This window comes from Mirounga leonina, unplaced genomic scaffold, assembly GCF_011800145.1.
Source record: "Mirounga leonina isolate KUSES-001 unplaced genomic scaffold, KU_Mleo_1.0 Mir_127, whole genome shotgun sequence".
NCBI classification, from domain to species: domain Eukaryota; kingdom Metazoa; phylum Chordata; class Mammalia; order Carnivora; family Phocidae; genus Mirounga; species Mirounga leonina.
The window spans coordinates 79,515,766-79,533,195 of record NW_023270316.1 but is presented as its reverse complement, the minus strand read 5'-3'; the positions used below and the strand labels follow the sequence as shown (position 1 = coordinate 79,533,195).

The window sequence follows — 17,430 nt, the reverse complement described above, 5'->3', positions numbered from 1 at the left end:
TCTGTGGAAAAATACCTCTTTTCCTATTCGGGTTATCTATGGCTTTTCACTTTGCCTCTTAATATTTAATCCCACCCAATTTTCACTTATCCTGTTGCAGAAGAAATTTAATATGGATTATATAAATGTATAGACTTGTTGAGATGTTCATTGAAAACTGAAAGTTAAAGATTTTATGCTAATGAGAACCAAAGGCACCTAGAGTGTTGACTGGGTTGTTGACCTGTGTAACAAACATGGAAAAACTTTCTGAGCTGATTACAACCCTACTGTCCACTTAACAGTAGCACACAATTCTGAAAGCAAGGTTTTGCAGTTCTGGTTGTAATCAGTGACATGAAACTCATTTGATTAATATCTTCCCTCTGCATCTTAATGATGATTTCTAGAGGCCATAAATTTAATCCGCACAGAATGTGTAGAGTGTGGATCTTCCTTTGCAATACCAGGAGGTTTGAAAAGATGATGGTGAAGCACTCTTTTGAAAATCTATAAAATCTCTGGGTGAGTTCTCCTGCCTCTGCTTAGAGAACAAGGGCGACCCCAGCCCCCACTCCCCCATTATGGCCCCCCTCCCATACTCCTCCCTGTTGGCCGCTGGTGCAGACTAACAGTCTAAGGTGGAAATACAGCACGGGGACTCTTCCTTATAACTGACATAGTCCCAGACACCTGGAAGGGAGAGAACAGTGTGCTCCCTTTAAATGAAAACCAACATTTGTCTATTCATTCAACAAAAAAGCCTGTATCGAGTAGGCCTATATAAGGCTGAGGACATAGAGGAGACACTTCCCATCTCAAGAGTTTTCTAGTTTGATTTTTTTCAACCCTGTGTGCAAAGATCATGTGAGATGCTGTTGAAAGGATAATACAATACTATACAGGTTTCTGGGAATCAACTTTTGTGGGTCTTGGGTGAGCCCAGGAACTTTCATTTTTATCAATTATCTTGAGTATTGCTGTTATAGGTGGTCTGAGAGCCATACTCGGAATCATGCTAGTTATGGATATTCTTTGCCTTTTGATATTTTAAAAGATAAGTGTTTTTATTTTTTCCCATGTATTTCTTTTTATTTCATTTCAATTCCAGTATAGTTAATATACAGTGTTAAATTAGTTTCAGGTGTGCAATGTAGTGATTCAGCACTTCCATACATCAAACCTAGAAACAGACTCTTTTTTTAAAAAAGTTATTTATTTATTTGAGAGAGAGAGAATGCAAGCAGGGGTGAAGGAGAGGAACAAGCAGTCTCCTTGCTGAGCTTGGAGCCTGCTATGGGTCTAGACACGGGGCTCAATCCCATGACCCTGAGATCATGGCCCTTAATGGACCCTTAATGGACTGAGCCGCCCAGGCACCCCTAGAAACAGACTCTTAACTACAGAGAATAAACTGATGGTTACCAGAGGGGAGGAGGGTAGGGGGATGGGTGAAATCGGGGATGGGATTAAGGAATGCACTTGTGATTTTTAATTATGGTAAAATACATATAAACTCACCATTTTAACCATTTAAATTGTACAATGCATGGGGACATTTAGTTCATTCACAGTGTTGTGCAACCATCGCCACTGTTTAGTTCTATAACATTTACATCACCCAAAAGGAAACCCAGTACCCATTAAACAGTCACTCCCCATTTCCCAGCCCCTGGTTAACTAGTAATCTACTTTCTTCTGTCTCTATGGATTTGCCTGTTCTGGATATTTCATATAAAGGGGGTCGTACAATATATGGCTTTTTGTGTCTGGCTTCTTTCATTTACGTTAATGTTTTCAAAGTCCATCCGTGTGTCAGTACTTCATTCCTTTTAATGGGTGTAGATACCACTTTTTATTTATCCATTCATCTGTTGGCAGACACTTCAGTTGTTTATACCTTTTGGTTATTGCGAATAAACCTGCTATGAACATTCATGTGCAAGTTTTTGCGTGAACACTTGCTTTCAATTCTTTTGACTATAAACCAAAAAAGGAGAGGGACCTCCGGGTCATGTGGTCATTCTATGTTTAACTTATTGAGGAACCGCCCATTTCCCATTGTAGGAGCACCATCTTACAATCCCACCACCAGTGTCTGAGGGTGTCACTTTCTCCACATCCTCACCAACACTTTTTATTTTCCTTTTTCTTTTTTTAAGTTACAGCCAGCATATGGATGTTACGGGATTATCTCATTGTGGTTTTGCCTTCCTTTTCCCTGATGTCTAATGACACCGAGCATCCTTTCATATGCTTGTTGGCCATTTGTATATCATTGGAGAAATGTCTGTTCGATTATGAATATTTTAATGTGGCAAAGGGATTTACAAATACTATCTCAACAAATACAGAGTTCCGACAATGTGCAAAATGTAGGTTGCTGCCCAACTCTGGCAGTTCTGTGTTCCCTGTGGATCTTGCTGTGATGAGGCAAGGACTTCTTTTTGGAGGATGAAATGTATGCCTGTGATGGCTAGTGAAATTGGGAAGGGGTGCAGCAGTGGTCTCACCATGAAGCAATCATCAAAAACCATGCCTACCTGTCCTTACTCTTTCTGGCTGTCGGCATCAGGAGCACTGTGGCTTGCCTGAGATACTGGTTCCTACTCTGCAATTGTTCTCTAATATTCCATGTTGCCCTTCAGATAGATGAATTGAAAGGGCTCCTTGTGGTTTTGGTCCTTTTATTATTTTTATAATAAACCTTTTATTTTAACACAGTTTTGGATTTACAGAAAAACTGCAAAGAGAGTACAGAGTTACCACATACCCGGCACTGAGTTTCCCCTAATATTAAAGTCTGACAGTCTTATGATACATTTGTTACAATTAGTGAACAAATATCAATACATTATTACTCATGAAAGTCCATACTTTATTCGGGTTTCCTTAGTTTTTACCTAATGTCATTTTTCTACTCCAGGATGTAGGAAAGCATATTACTTTAGTCATCATGTCTCCTTAGGCTTCTCTTGGCTGTGACAGTTTCTCTGACTTTCCTTGTTTTTGGTCACCTTGCTGATTTGGAAGAATACTGGTCAGGTATTTAGCAGAATGTCCCTCAACTGAAGTTTGTCTGATATTTTCTCATGATTAGATGGGGGTTATTAGTTTTGGGGAGGAAGACCACAGAGGGGATTGCCATTTTCATTACGTCATATCAAAGGCACATGTTCTAATCAACATGATTTATCACTTGGGATGTTAAGCTTGATCATCTGGGTGGGGTAGTGTTTGTCAGGTTTTGCCACTGCAAAATTACTGCCCTCTTCCATACTGTACTCCTTGGAAGGAATCACTGCACAGCTCACACTTAATGGGTGGGGACTCATGCTCTACCTCTTTGAGGCTGGAGTAGCTATATAATTATCTCTTATTCTTCTGTATGGAAAATTTGTCCCTTCTTCCCAATTTACTCATTTGGTCAACGTTTGTTTATATTACCATGGATTCATGGATATTTATTTTATACTTTGGATTATAATCCATAAATACTACCTTGTTTATTTTGTTGTTCAGATCATTTCAGCTTTGTTCATTAGGATCTCTTTCATTTGGTTCCTGTTTCTCTTCTGATATATACTCATCATTGTGGGGTTTTTTTAAAATGCTTTCTTTCTGGCACTGCAAGATGCTCTTATTGTATATTCTCTGGCCCATCCCTAGGATCAACCATTTCTCCAAGGAGCCCTGCTTCTGTTAACTGGAGAGCTCAGTGTCTGTGATCATGCTTGCTTGTTTCTTCTGTCTCTTCTCCTCAGTTGTGGGCTCCCTGAGGGCAGGAGCTTGGCTGTGTTGTTCATCAGTTTGTGTACCTGTAAAGCTCTAGTGCTGTGCCTGATATATTCTGGAGGCTCAGCAAGCATTTGTTAAATAAATGAATAAGTTCAAGGAGTATTTGTTGGGTAGATTAATTGAAAATACTAGGAGAAGAGTCTGGTGGGTGAAACTTTGAGGAAAAAAGTAGTCCCAACATATAATCAGTGAGGTACCTGTGTACTTGATAGAGTGGAAGCTCTGCAGGAAGAATGGGACATTGTGCTGACCCTCAAAACAGTTAGAATCTAACAGGGAGCTGTGACACTTGCTGTTAAGAGGGAAAGGGGCCTATTGTTCCCCCAGCCAGGGGTGATAGGCATCCTCAGTGCAGTACATCTCCAGAGTGCAGCATCGGGGTCTTCGCTCTACAGAACCAGAAACAATGTTGTGAGGTTATCAGACTTGGAAGAGATGGATTCAAAGGCCACAGTCCAATGTAACTATTTTCTGGTGGAGTGCCAAGGGGTACTCGGTGGGAAGGTTCCCCTGGGAGACCCATCCATTCCCACACACCACCTTCTGGTACCCTGCAATTAGGACCAGAACAGGTGGATCCTTTAAGGATTATTTCCATCAAGTAGTGGAAGCCTGATAAATCGACCTCCGTAAAGTATCTGGCCTGCCATCTAGAGACAGGATCATTTCCCAAAGAAGTGCTGGATTCTTGGTCTTTGACTTTTTGCTTTCTAAACTTCTGCAGAATATACTTCTTATTTAAGCACCTCTTTACTTCTCATGTCGTATAAAAATATACCTAGTGGGGATATAATTTTCTTCGAATACACATACCCAGACTGTTTTCCTTCTTTTATCTTCTTTTTTGTTGTTGTTATTTGCTTTTAACAAACTTTAGTATTTCCAGGTTTCCTTTAGCAACTTATTAGTAATTTCTTAGATTGAGATATTTCTGTGACAGATCAGTACTAATTTTGGGTTGACATGTTCATGACCTTAAATGCACATCCTGGGTGACTTATTATAACCCTCTTAGTTCTGGCCACAAAAAATATATATATTGGAACTATGTATAATAACTATCACATATAATGTAATGTCACACAGAATATTATTTCACAATGTAAGACATACAACATATACAGAAGCCAAATTCTGTTCTTCAGGGGATCAGAATGGGGAGAGCTCAGTGAGGGTGAAAAGCTTTGGGCAGAGCTTCATGGCCTGGGCAGGGGGGCACAGAGCACTTGGGACAGTCTGCGGGCAAGCATGTGTGTGTGGCAGCAGGGATGAATGTGGTGTGTTCATGTGATGGCAGGTGGGGGCAGGGCCTGGCTGGCCTGGCTGGAGTGGAGTGCTTGTGTTGGGAATATGTGGACATAGTGGTCAGGCAGGGCCAAAGTGCACGCCAGGGGTTATCAGTCAGGAAGAAGAATTTAAACTAGCTCTGAAATGAGGAAGAAGGAGCACAATGCCACTTGATGTGAACTGAATCTGGCAATTTTAATGAAGTGCACGTTTATGAGTTGGTGTGATGTAAAATAATTGCAAGAGAGGTCAAAGAGGTGCATATGGTGTGATTGTAATTTTGGGCACCATCAATATGAGTTTGGTGTTTCAGTGAGGGGGATGCTTCTTCCCTCTTTTCTAAGCTGCTGATCTCACCCAGTGGGAGCTGACACATTTCTTTACAGGAGACATTTACAAACTGTAAACAGAATGAGCAGGCAGTGGGTTTTTATCAGGGGAAAAGTCAACCAGAGGCCAAATGACTCTTAGCCAGGTGCTGTCTGGATGGGGGACAGACTGAAGGTCTGCTAAGTGGAGAAACACTGGTAACATAATCACCATTGGGAAGGGAAAAAGCTGAGTCCAGAGGGTCAGTTTTGAACTTGAGTGATCTAGAGAATCATATTTCTCTTCCATTGACAAAAAGAGATGTTGGCAAAGGAAGCTGCCTTGGGAGTGAGTGATGTCTGGTGATGCTGACTGTGGGGTGTTGGTGAAACGTTATAGGTGAAGTGTGGCTGAATGTCAGGAGTGAAACCCTAGATCTGGGAATTCAGTCTTGTTTTGGACTCCCTGTTTACTGTTCACTCTGTCTATTCAGTATTTTCCAAACCGTCCTGCACTTTTTCCAGCTGAGGTCAAAATCCTATCCATCTTTCATGGGCTTGCTTTTCCACAATTGTTCTTTGAAACTTGTTTCCCCCCATTTACTCCTGGAGAGGGATCTTCCCTCATGTACTCTCCCCAGTCCCTCAGCCCTGCTCCTATGCTCCATGTGCAGCCCTCCCTCTGTTACAGTTGCATATGCACCTCTTTGACCTCTCTTGCAATTATTTCCTTAATTGTTAACACATTTCAGGACAGAACCCAGGCCTTAACTTATCTTTGTATCATTGCCCCTTCTCCACCCTTAGTACCACTCACCTAATGCACAAACCATGCCTGCTTCTTCTGTATAATTGTTGGAGTAAATCAATCAAGTTAAAGTGGAATTGAGTCAGTATATGGTCGCAGCTTGAAAGAGGGAATTCTTTAAAAGAAGGAGTTGGATGGGAGAAAAGGTGGAGGTGTAAACACTGAGAGTGCAGGAAAGTGGAATGGGAGCCAGTAACAGGAGAGAAAATATGGAAATGGAGAGACAGAAGGCTAGCCCAAGAAGGGGAAGAGTGTAGTAGTGTGGCTGACTGGGTGGGGACAGAGTATTCAGGAGGTGTTGTATTAATCAGTATTCTCCAAGGAAACAGAACCAATAGTGTGTGTGTGTGTGTGTGTGTGTGTGTGTGTGTGTGTGTGTATATAAGTTTATTTTAGGAATTGGTTCACATGATTGTGGCAAGTCCAAAATCTTCAAGGCAGTCCAGCAGGCTGGAGACCCAGGAGAGAGTTGATATTGCAGCTTGAGTCTGAAGGCAATCTGGAGACAGATTTCTCTCTTCTTTGGGGGACACCAGTCTTTTCGAGAAGACCTTCAACTGATTGGATTAGGAGACCCACCAACATTATGGAGGGTAATCTGCTTTACTCAGTCTATGGTTTAACTGTTAAACACATCTAAATAATATGTTAACAGAACATTTATATTCATGTTTGGGGCACCTGGGTGGCTCAGTCAGTTAAGCATCTGACTTCGGCTCAGGTCATGATCTCAGGGTCCTGGGATCGAGCCCTGTGTCAGGAATCCCCATTCAGCAGGGAATCTGCTTGTCCCTCTGCTCCTCCCCCTGCTTGTGCTCTCTCTCTCTCTCTCAAATAAATAAATAAAATCTTAAAAAGCAAAAACAAAAAACCATTTAGATTCATGTTTGCCCAAACACCTAGGCCCTGTAGTCTAGCCCAGCTGATGGGTAAAATTAACTATCACAGGTGGTTCAGTCTTCTTCCCAGCAGATGAATCCTACCAAAGGGAGCAAAGCTTTAGGGCCACCACAGTAGACAAGGTCACTTCTCATTCAAGGGCTAACAGTGGAGCTGAGGAGCCCGCCAGTGGACAGGCAAGTACAGTACAGCACTGCAGGCTGTGATAAGAGTGGTCAAAGGCAACAAGCACCATAAACAGGCCAAGAACATGGGAGCAAAGCAGAGGCTTCTGAATACAGAGGAGACTTGTTAAGACCCTAATTTAATGTGTGCTATAAAGTCAAAAGAAGCCACCACAAAAAGTTAACAATTATTTGTTATCCTGTCTGAGGTGATTTTACAAGTAATCTTACCCACCCACCCCCATGAATATGTGATATATTGATTGCAAGAAAAATAAAGATTAAAAAATAAACTAGAAGAGACTAGGGATATTGGAAGGTATGCCTTTCTTCCTTCTTTCTGTAAAAGTAATGAAGACTATGTTGGAGACATTTTTCTAGGAGCGTGCTCTTTGGGAAAGAAGAAATCGCCTGCTGATAAGGTGTTGAATTAACTACAAATGCATCCTTCTGGAGCAATGAACTTCTTATATGGAGTTTTGTTTGTTTACTTCTTTTCCATGACCATTCTGCAAAATGTAAGTCTCCTGACATGACATAACCGTTGCAGTCCAGGTGTGATACCAGGTGAAGGTTTCTGGGCCAGGGCCTGAGGTGAATGTAGTGTAATGCCAGTTTTTTGAGTTGAGGGCATGGAGATAGGAGTTAAGGAATTTGCCATGGGATATTAGAAAGCAGCACGAGTAAATTCACATTAACCGTGACAGTGAAATAAAAGCAGACAATTTATTTTAAGTCTACTCCCAACTCTCCCTAGTAGTTTCCAAGTGGGCTTTTTCAATAATCTCAAGCTTTTTGTAGTGTGGTTTGTCCACACAGGTTCCATCACTTGGGGACAGGGGTGCCTGGCTCTGGGGTTCCTAACTCAGCTTGCAGCAAATTGGAACACATTTTCAGCTGAGCTTGGGTATTGCTTCAGAGAAAACACTCTGAGTGCTGGGTGGCATGAGAGGAAATGCAAGAGGATGGAAAAGAAGGCCCCATGAAGAGTGAAGAGGAGCCTCCGGATCTCTCAGCTTTCCTGCTTCCTAAAAGTTCCAGCAATAGCAATGCGGTCCCTCTCTGCTTCCCAGCCAAATCCAGCCATACTCCACGGATTATAATATAATAATAATGTTTTTATCACTTGTTAATAAATATCATGGAACAGGCATCATCCCTACCTTCCAACAGTCCCACAAAGCAGGTAATACTGTCCCTAGGGAGACACTTGTGACTTAAGAGGTCTCCCAGCTAGGTGCCAGAGCTAAGATTCAGACTGAGTATCATTCAGTCTCCAACTTCATAATTGTTCCCTACAGGCTGCTACCTTTGAATGCGCCCTCCTGGAAGCTCCCATTAGCCTCCACTCATCTGCTCTCTCTTGCCTCTAATTGAACCTCTCCCTCAACGCTGTATTTTACCACTTCTCCAATGGTGATTTTCACTTCCCTTCAGCTTTTCTGTGCATGGCTGTGGCGTGAGCTGTCAGCTGGCTAGTCAGGCTTCTGAGTTGCTCTCTATGCTATCCTGGCTTTGGAAGACCTAACTACAGCCACAGCCCCAGCTTTTACTTGTTAATGAATCCTGGACAAGTGAACTTGCCATCTTAAAAATGTGAAGATGAAATGTGGTAACAGGTGAAAGTTCCTGACAGGACCTGGCACCTGGGCAGGTGCTCAGTGAAAGCTGATTTCTCCCCTTCCCTCTCTTTGTCCTTCTCCATTTTATTCTCTTACTCTTTCCTCTTCAGTAAAGTGGGGATGTTTTAGCATCTCAGTATTGTTGGGATCTTAAATGAGACCAGGTGTATGAAAGGACAAGCACAGTGCCTGGAATGTAGTAACTTCTCAATCTTTGCCCCATGCCTTTTTTTTATTTTAATTTTTTTATTATGTTATGTTAATCACCATACATTACATCATTAGTTTTTGATGTAGTGTTCCATGATTCATTATTTGCGTATAACACCCACCCCATGCCATTTTGATACGACATTTCTCCCTCAACAAAAAAATGTCAACAGTTGACAATCTACTTTGGTGTCACATTCCCCTGCCCTTGCCTGGTTCTCTCTCGTCTTGCCAGGTTGTAATCTGATGGTGTTGTTGCAATGTGAATTTGGGGCAACAGCAGCTAATCTCAGCTGGGATGGTGCTTATTTGAGGTTTGGCGGCCCCATTTGTTTCTGGGCTCCCTGTTGTGTCAGTCAATACCTGGGCTCTTTGGAACTGGCTTTCTGGAGTGCTCCCACCTCCTGTTCTCAGAAGTGTCCAGGTTTTCTGTTTGAGCTTGAAGACATTGCAGGGAGACTTTAGAATGTCCTGAGGAACATTTGAGGAGAAGCTGGGGAAAAAACTTTTGGCTCAAAGCTGCTGCATGGGTTTATTTTGCCCTTGTTTATTGAAACATATTTCTCAGAATCTCTTTATTCCTTCTATTTCATTTAGATTTGGCTGATTTAAAACAGCGTATCTGTCACCTTAAAGATTTAGGTGGTTTAATAGTCTGGAGAACTTCTCCTGTCACAGTTAATCCTGCCTAGCTCATCCCGTTTTGTTCCTAGTTACTTCTACTACTTAGGATGAAATAATTCAATTTGAGAAATGAAATGTGGAAAGAATAAAGCAGCTTTTAGGGAAATAAAGAATAAAGGGGCAGCTCCTATGTGGAAGTAAGGTAGAAAGTTGGCCCATTCTTACTTGGTTGGGTCTTTATTGTATCACTTTATTTATTTAGCGGTATTATAAATTATTATAAATGACCCTATTTCCTAATGTAAATATACAGAAAAGCCTTATCAGTTTGGCCTAATCCTTCTTCTTTCTTCCCATTCTGAATTAGTCAGAAGTTTCTAAAGTACTTAGAAAGAGATACAGCCATTGCTTTTAAGAATATATTGAAAAATAGGACTAAACAAAAATGTATTGCCTAAGAGAAGTTCTTAGGAAATTGATGTAAACATTTCTATCACGATCGTTTTTATGCACATAGATGCTTTTAAAAGATTTTAGGTTTGTTCTCCAGTTTAGTACTTCTCCAAAGAGAAGTTTTATACTGTTAATTTGTTAGCAAATTTTTTCTCTAAAGTAGTGAAAAAGTAAAATTTTAATCTATTTTGAAGTTCTATGAGTTAAATTATTTTGAATTAGTGCAAAGTTTCACCCCCACAGCATTGTGTTCCCTCTCTGTACTGGATGACCCATGGTTTAGTATTCTATTCTAATATGTATGCTCTTCTATTCATGCTAATTACTGAAAGGTGACAATACTTTTGTGCCTGATATTGGGCAGCATTGAACTGCTTTTGCAACCCAGGCCATGGGATTACACCTCTTCTTGGATCTGGTCAGTAGCTCATCCCTTTCTTCTTGGATGCAACTACCAGGAAAGAAAATCTTCTAATTGACTTGATACTAGAATATTAAAACAAGTACAGACTCACACGATGTTTCAGCTCTCTTTTTCTCTGTGGGAAAGTTGGGGAGAACAAACTTTGGGAAGATACAAGGAAACTGGAAAAGGTTTATTGTTGCATAGCCAGTTTACCATATTCTATGTTCCATAACTAGGAACAAAATGGGATGAGCTAGGCAGCCATGAGGTTGGCTATAATTTTATGAAAGGATTAGGCTAAAACTCTAAGTAGGGTTGATTCTTTTCCTCACTAAAAGCTCTTCCTTTGTCTGTTTTCTCCTTTCCTACTAATCCCATGTGCATGGTCTCTAGAAATTGGAGGTCTCACATGGGCAAATCTCCTGGGTGTCCAGAAGAGGCTGGACATTTGGGTATGGGGTGCAGGTTGGCTATACTATCTCACCCAGTAGTGCTTCATAAATGTTCACTGAATCTATGAAATATATAAAAGGTTCAATGAAAGTCCTTTGGAGACTTCTGGTTTCTGGTCCAACATGTAGAGATCATGGAAGTCATCACTCTTATTCTGACAACAAGAGAAAAGTTAAACAAACTAAAAATCAACAACTCCTCTTAGATCCATCAGAGAGTTGAGGTCACAGAGAAACTGCTGTTCCCAAACTGGAGAGGGAAGCAGACACAGAGAATCATAGCTTTCCAAGAGCAGAAGTTTGCTGTTAGAGCCAATACTGTTCCTTTTATCCAATACATCATGGCTGGTTTTCAACAAAAAATTGTAAGATATGCTAAAAGGCACAAAAGACAGTATGAGATTCAAAGCAACTATCAGAACCAGACTCAGATATGGCAGAGATTTGGAATTATCAGACTAAGAATTTAAAATAACTGATTAATATGCTAAGGGTTCTGCTGGAAAGTGGACAACATGCAAAAACAGATGGGCAATGTGAGCAGAGAAATGGAAACTCTAAGAAAGAAATAAAATACAATTCTAGAGATCAAAAGCACTGCAAGAGAAACAGAGAATGCCTTTGATGGGTGCATAATTAGATTGGTCATGGCTCATGAAGGAATCAGGAAGCTTAAAGATATGTCAGTAGAAACTTCCCAAACAAAAAAAAAAGAAAAGAAAATTAAAGGAAAGAGCAGAATACCCAAGAACTATAGAATAATTATAAAAATTGTACCATATGTGTAATAGGAATACTAGAAGGAGAAGAAAGAGAAAGGAAAAGAAGAAATATTTGAAGTAATAATGACTGAGAATTTCTCAAAATTAATGATAGAGATTAAATCACAGATGCAGGAAGCTTAGAGAATACAAAGCAGGATACGTATTTAAAAATCTACATCTAGGCATATTGTATTCAAATTGCAGAAAATCAATGAAAAGGGAAAATCTTTATTGAAGCCAGAGGAAATATACCCACCTCATTTATAGAGGAATGAAGATAAGAATTACATCAGATATCTCTTGTGAAACAATGCAGGTAATAAGAGGGTAGAGTGAAATAAAGTGTTAAAAAAAAAACCAAAACACCTTACCAACCTGGGATTCTCTATCAGCTAAATTCTTCAAAAGCAAAGGAAAAATACAAATACTTCCTGATTCCATTTTATGAGGCACCTAGAGTAGTCAGATTAATAGAGATAGAAAGTGGAATGGTGGTTGCCAGGAGGTGGGTGGAGGAAGACTGGGGAGTTATTGTTTAATGGGTATGGAGTTTCAGTTTGGGAAGATGAAACAATTTATGAATATGGATGGGGGAGAAGAGAATGACTGAGCTACCAGATGAATATACTGAATGCCACTGAAATGTACACTTTAAAATGTTTAAATTATAAATTTTATATCATGTATTTTATCACAATGAAAAATAAAAATATTTTAAAGTGGAGGGGAAAAGAACAAAACAAAGTAAAAGAAATAAAGACTTCCTCAAACAAAAATTGAGAGAATTTGTCAACCGATCTTCTTTGCAAGAAATGTTAAAAGAAATTCTTCACAGAGAAGGAAGATGATATAGACCAGAACCCTGGATCTACATAAAGAATGGAAGAGCATTACAGAAGACATAAATGAGGGTAAAAGGCAAAAATGAGGGTAAAATATTATCTTTTATTTTTATTATTCTTAATTGATCTAACAGAAAAGAGTTTGATCAAAACAATAATTGCAACAATTGTTCAGTTATGTATAAGTGAAATGTGTGACAACTCTTGTAATACTCTGATATGATGATCTGATGATAATGTGTAATACTCTGATATGAGGTATGTAAACTATCCATGAAGTGGATATTTGAAATGGTCATTTGAAAGATTAGTTGAAATTGTATTTGCACACCTAAGAGCAATCACTAAAAAAAAAGCAAAAAAAAAAAAAAAAAGTAGTATAGTTGATATGCTGAAGAGAAAAGGTGTAATCATATAAAATGCTCAATTAAAGCCAGAGAAGACAGATAATCCAGTTCATGCTGGAGCCTGGGGAAGGAAGCGTCCCTGTTGGATCAGGCCTCTCTGCAGGACTCTGAGGAAAAGCTACCACCAGGTAGACACCGTCTGTCACCATGGGTAAAGGAGACCCCAACGAGCCGTGGGGCAAGATGTCCTCATACTCCTTCTTTGTGCAGACCTGCCAAGAAGAGCACAAAAAGAAACACCCAGACTCTTCCATCAATTTCGCTGAATTCTCTAAGAAATGTTCAGAGAGATGGAAGACGATGTTTGCAAAGGAAAAGTCGAAATTTGAAGATATGGCAAAAAGTGACAAAGCTTGCTATGACAGGGAGATGAAAAATTATGTTCCTCCCAAAGGTGACAAGAAGGAAAAGAAAAAAGATCCCAATGCTCCTAAAAGGCGTCCATCTGCTTTCTTCCTGTTTTGCTCTGAACATCGCCCAAAGATCAAAAGTGAACACCCTGGTTTATCCATTGGGGATGCTGCAAAGAAAATTGGGTGAGATATGGTCTGAACAGTTAGCGGAAGATAAACAACCATATGAACAGAAAGCAGCTAAGCTAAAGGAGAAATATGAAAAGGATATTGCTGCATTATCACGCCAAGGGCAAAAGTGAAGCGGGAAAGAAGGGTCCTGGCAGGCCAACAGGTTCAAAGAAAAGAATGAACCAGAGGATGAGCAGGAAGAGGAAGAGGAGGAGGAAGATGAAGATGATGAAGAAGAGGAGGAGAAGAATAAATGGCTATCCTGTAATGATATGTGTGGAGTGTGCATGTGTGCTCAGGCAATTGTTTTGCTAAGAATGTGAATTCAAGTGCAGCTCAATATTAGGTTCAATAAAAAACTGTATAGATTTTTGTGTAGCTGATAAGATCCTTTGTAGAGAAAATACTTTTTTAAAAATGCAGGTTGTAGCTTTTTGAGGGGCTACTACATACAGTTAGATTTTAAAGCTTCTGATGTTGAATGTTTCTAAATATTTAATGGTTCTCTTAATTTCTTGACTTGTGTATTGTAGCACAGCAAACTTGTAGGAATTAGTATCAATAGTAAATTTTGGGTTTTTTAGAATGTTGCATTTTGTTTTTTAAAAAAAATTGGGGGAGGAGCAGGATGGCAGAGGAGTAGGAGACCTAAATTTCATCTGGTCCCAGGAATTCAGCTGGATAGGGATCAAACCATTCTGAACACCTACTAACTCAACAGGAGATCAAAGAAAAGAATAGCAGCAACTCTCTGAACAGACAAGCGACCACTTTCTGGAAGGTAGGACATGCGGAGAAGTGAATCCGAGGTGATATTCCGGAGGATAGACAGTGGGGGAGGGGGCCTCCGTCAGCTGCTACCCGCAAGTGATAGAGCCGCGGAGGACAAAATCGGAACTTTTAGAAGTTGGCTCCGCTGAGGGACGTCACTCCAGTGGCTAAGCAGGGGGTGGAACCCTTGCTGGGACAGTGTGGTCTCAGGACCCTCAGGGTCACAGAAAGACTGGGTGTGCCTGAGTGCGGCAGAGCTCCCAGGTGTCAGAGCAGGGAAGCCGGCTGCAGAGATGGAGTCGAGGTGTGGGCTCTCAGGTCGGGGTTGCCATAAACCGTGATCCGCGGCACAATCAGGCCACTGCTCCTCCAGCAGGGACCCAACAAGTGGCAGATCCGGGGAGACTCTCCTTCCTCCCCTGGGGAGGAGTGGCACGGGAGCGCACCACAGGGATCTGCTGGGTTTGGAGACTCCACACTGAGTTGGGTGTCAGAGACAGAAATGCTGGGTCACAGGCCAGGTGAGCACGGAGAGTGGCCAGAGACGGGGGAGATGGAAGTGATTGCTTTTCTCTGGGGGCTCACTGAGGAGCGGGGCCCGAGTTCTCGGCTCCTCCGGGGTGGAGATTGGGAGGCTGCCATTTTCACTCTTGGCCTCCAAAGCTGAACGGAAAGCTTGCAGGGAACAAAAGCTCCTGAGAGCAAACCTGAGCAGATTACTTAGCCCAGACCGGCAAGGACGGGGCAATTCCACCTCCAGCAAAGACATTTGGGAACCATGGCAACAGGCCCCTCCCCCAGAAAATCAGCAAGAACAGCCAGCCAAGACCAAGTTTACCCATCAATGAGAATGGCAGAACTCCAGAGCTAGGGGAATACTGCACATAGAATTCATGGCTTTTTTCCCATGATTCTTAAGTCTTTCAAAGTTAATTTTTTTAATTTTCTTTTTTTTCTTTTTCTATTTTTTAAAATTTTTCTTTTTCCCTTTTTCAACCAATATCTTATCAATCCCTTTTTTTAAAAATCTTTTTTATCTTTCATTTTTAGAATCATATTCTATCCCTTCATTGTAGTTAACCCTATTTTTGGTATATATATAAGTTGTTCTCTTTAAAATTTTGGGATATAGTTTCTTCTAACAGACCAAAATATACTCTAAATCTCTAGTGTATGGCTTTGTTCTAGTCTCCTGCCTGATCACATTCTCTCATCCCCTTTTTTTTTAATTTCTCCTCTTTCTTTTTTCAACCAACTTCTTATCAATTCCTTTTATAAAATCTTATAATTGTCATCTTTACAATCGTATTCTATCCCTTCATTGTATTTACCCTTATTTTAGTACATATATAAGTTTTTCTTTCTTTAAAAATTTGGGAGGCACTTTCTTCTAACAGACCAAAATACACCCAAAATCTAGTGTGTGGCACTCATCTATTCACCAGCCTGATCATATTTGACCATATTCTTTTTTTTTTTCTTTTTCTTTGTCTTTTCTTTCTTTTGTTTTTGTTTTTGTTTTTTTGTTTTTTTGTTTTTTCTTTCTTTCCCTTTCTTTTTCCCTGGTTTCTGGTCTCTTCTGATTTGTTTAGTGTATATTTTTCTGGGTTGTTGTTACCCTGTTAGCATTTTGTTCTCTCATTCATCTGTTCTCCTCTGGACAAAATGACAAGATGGAAAAACTCACCTCAGAAAAAAGAACAAGAGGCAGTACTGACTGCCAGGGACCTAATCAATACGGACATTAGTAAGATGTTGGAATTAGAGTTCAGAATGACAATTATAAAGATACTAGCTGGGCTTGAAAAAAGCATGGAAGATATTAGAGAAACCCTTTCTGGAGAAATAAAAGAACTAAAAAGGCTATTAATGAGGTGCAATAAAAAATGGAGGCTCTAACTGCTAGGATAAATGAGGCAGAAGAGAGAATCAGTGATATAGAAGACCAAACGATGGAGAATAAAGAAGCTGAGAAAAAAGAAATAAACAACTACTGGATCACGAGGGCAGAATTTGAGAGATAAGTGATACCATAAGATGAAACAATATGAAATAATTGGGATCCCAGAAGAAGAAGAAGAAAGAGAGAGAGGTAGAAGGTATATTGGGGCAAATTATAGCAGAGAACTTCCCTAATTTGGGGAAGGAGACAGGCATCAAAATCCAGGAGGCACAGAGAACCCCCCTCAAAATCAATAAAAATAGATCTAATAGTATCTAATATCTAATAGTAAAACTTACAAGTCTCAGAGACAGATAAAATCCTGAAAGCAGCTTGGGACAAGAGGTCTGTAACCTACAATGGTAGAAACATTAGATTGGCAAAAGACTTATCCAAAGAGACCTGGCAGGCCAGAGAGGACTGGCATGATATATTTAGAGCACTAAATGAGAAAAATATGCAGCCAAGAATACTATATCCAGCCAGGCTGTCACTGAAAATAGAAGGACAGATAAAAAGCTTCCAGGACAAACAAAAACTAAAAGAATTTGCAAACACGAAACCAACCCTACAGGAAATATTGAAAGGGGCCCTCTAAGCAAAGAGAGAGCCTAAAAGTAACACAGACCAGAAAGGAATACAGACAATATACAGTAACAGTCACCTTACAGGCTATACAATGGCACTAAATTCCTATCTTTCAATAGTTATCCTGAATGTAAGTGGGTTAAATGCCCCAATCAAAAGACACAGGCTATCAGATTGGATTAAAAAAACAAGACTCATAGATATGCTGTCTGCAAGAGACTCATTTTAGACCCAAAGACACCTCGAGATTGAAAGAGAGGAGGTGGAAAACCATTTACCATGCTAACGGACACCAAAAGAAAGCTGGGGTGGCAATCCTTATATCAGACAAATTAGATTTTAAACAAAAACTATAATAAGAGATGAAGAAGGACACTATATCCTACTTAAAGGGTCTATCCAACAAGATCTAACAGTTGTAAATATCTATGCCCCTAACATGGGAGCAGCCAATTATATAAGCCAATTAATAACAAAATCAAAGAAACACATTGACAACAATACAATAATAGTGGGGGACTTTAACACCCCCCTCACTGAAATGAACAGATCATCTAAGCAAAAAATCAACAAGGAAATAA

At 40.2% G+C, this 17,430-nt stretch overlaps 1 protein-coding gene across 1 annotated transcript; it reads left to right on the top strand.

The window, feature by feature from the left end:
- Nucleotides 1-13,171: 13,171 nt before the first annotated feature.
- LOC118009202 (high mobility group protein B2-like) lies at nucleotides 13,172-13,564 on the top strand. The gene has a single exon (XM_035002980.1). The coding sequence runs from the start codon at nucleotides 13,172-13,174 to the stop codon at nucleotides 13,562-13,564; it is 393 nt and encodes a 130-aa protein (XP_034858871.1).
- Nucleotides 13,565-17,430: the final 3,866 nt, after the last annotated feature.

Coding starts and splice junctions, on each gene's coding strand:
- LOC118009202 (XM_035002980.1), top strand. CDS start 13,172: ATGGGTAAAGGAGACCCCAACGAGCCGTGGGGCAAGATGTCCTCATAC.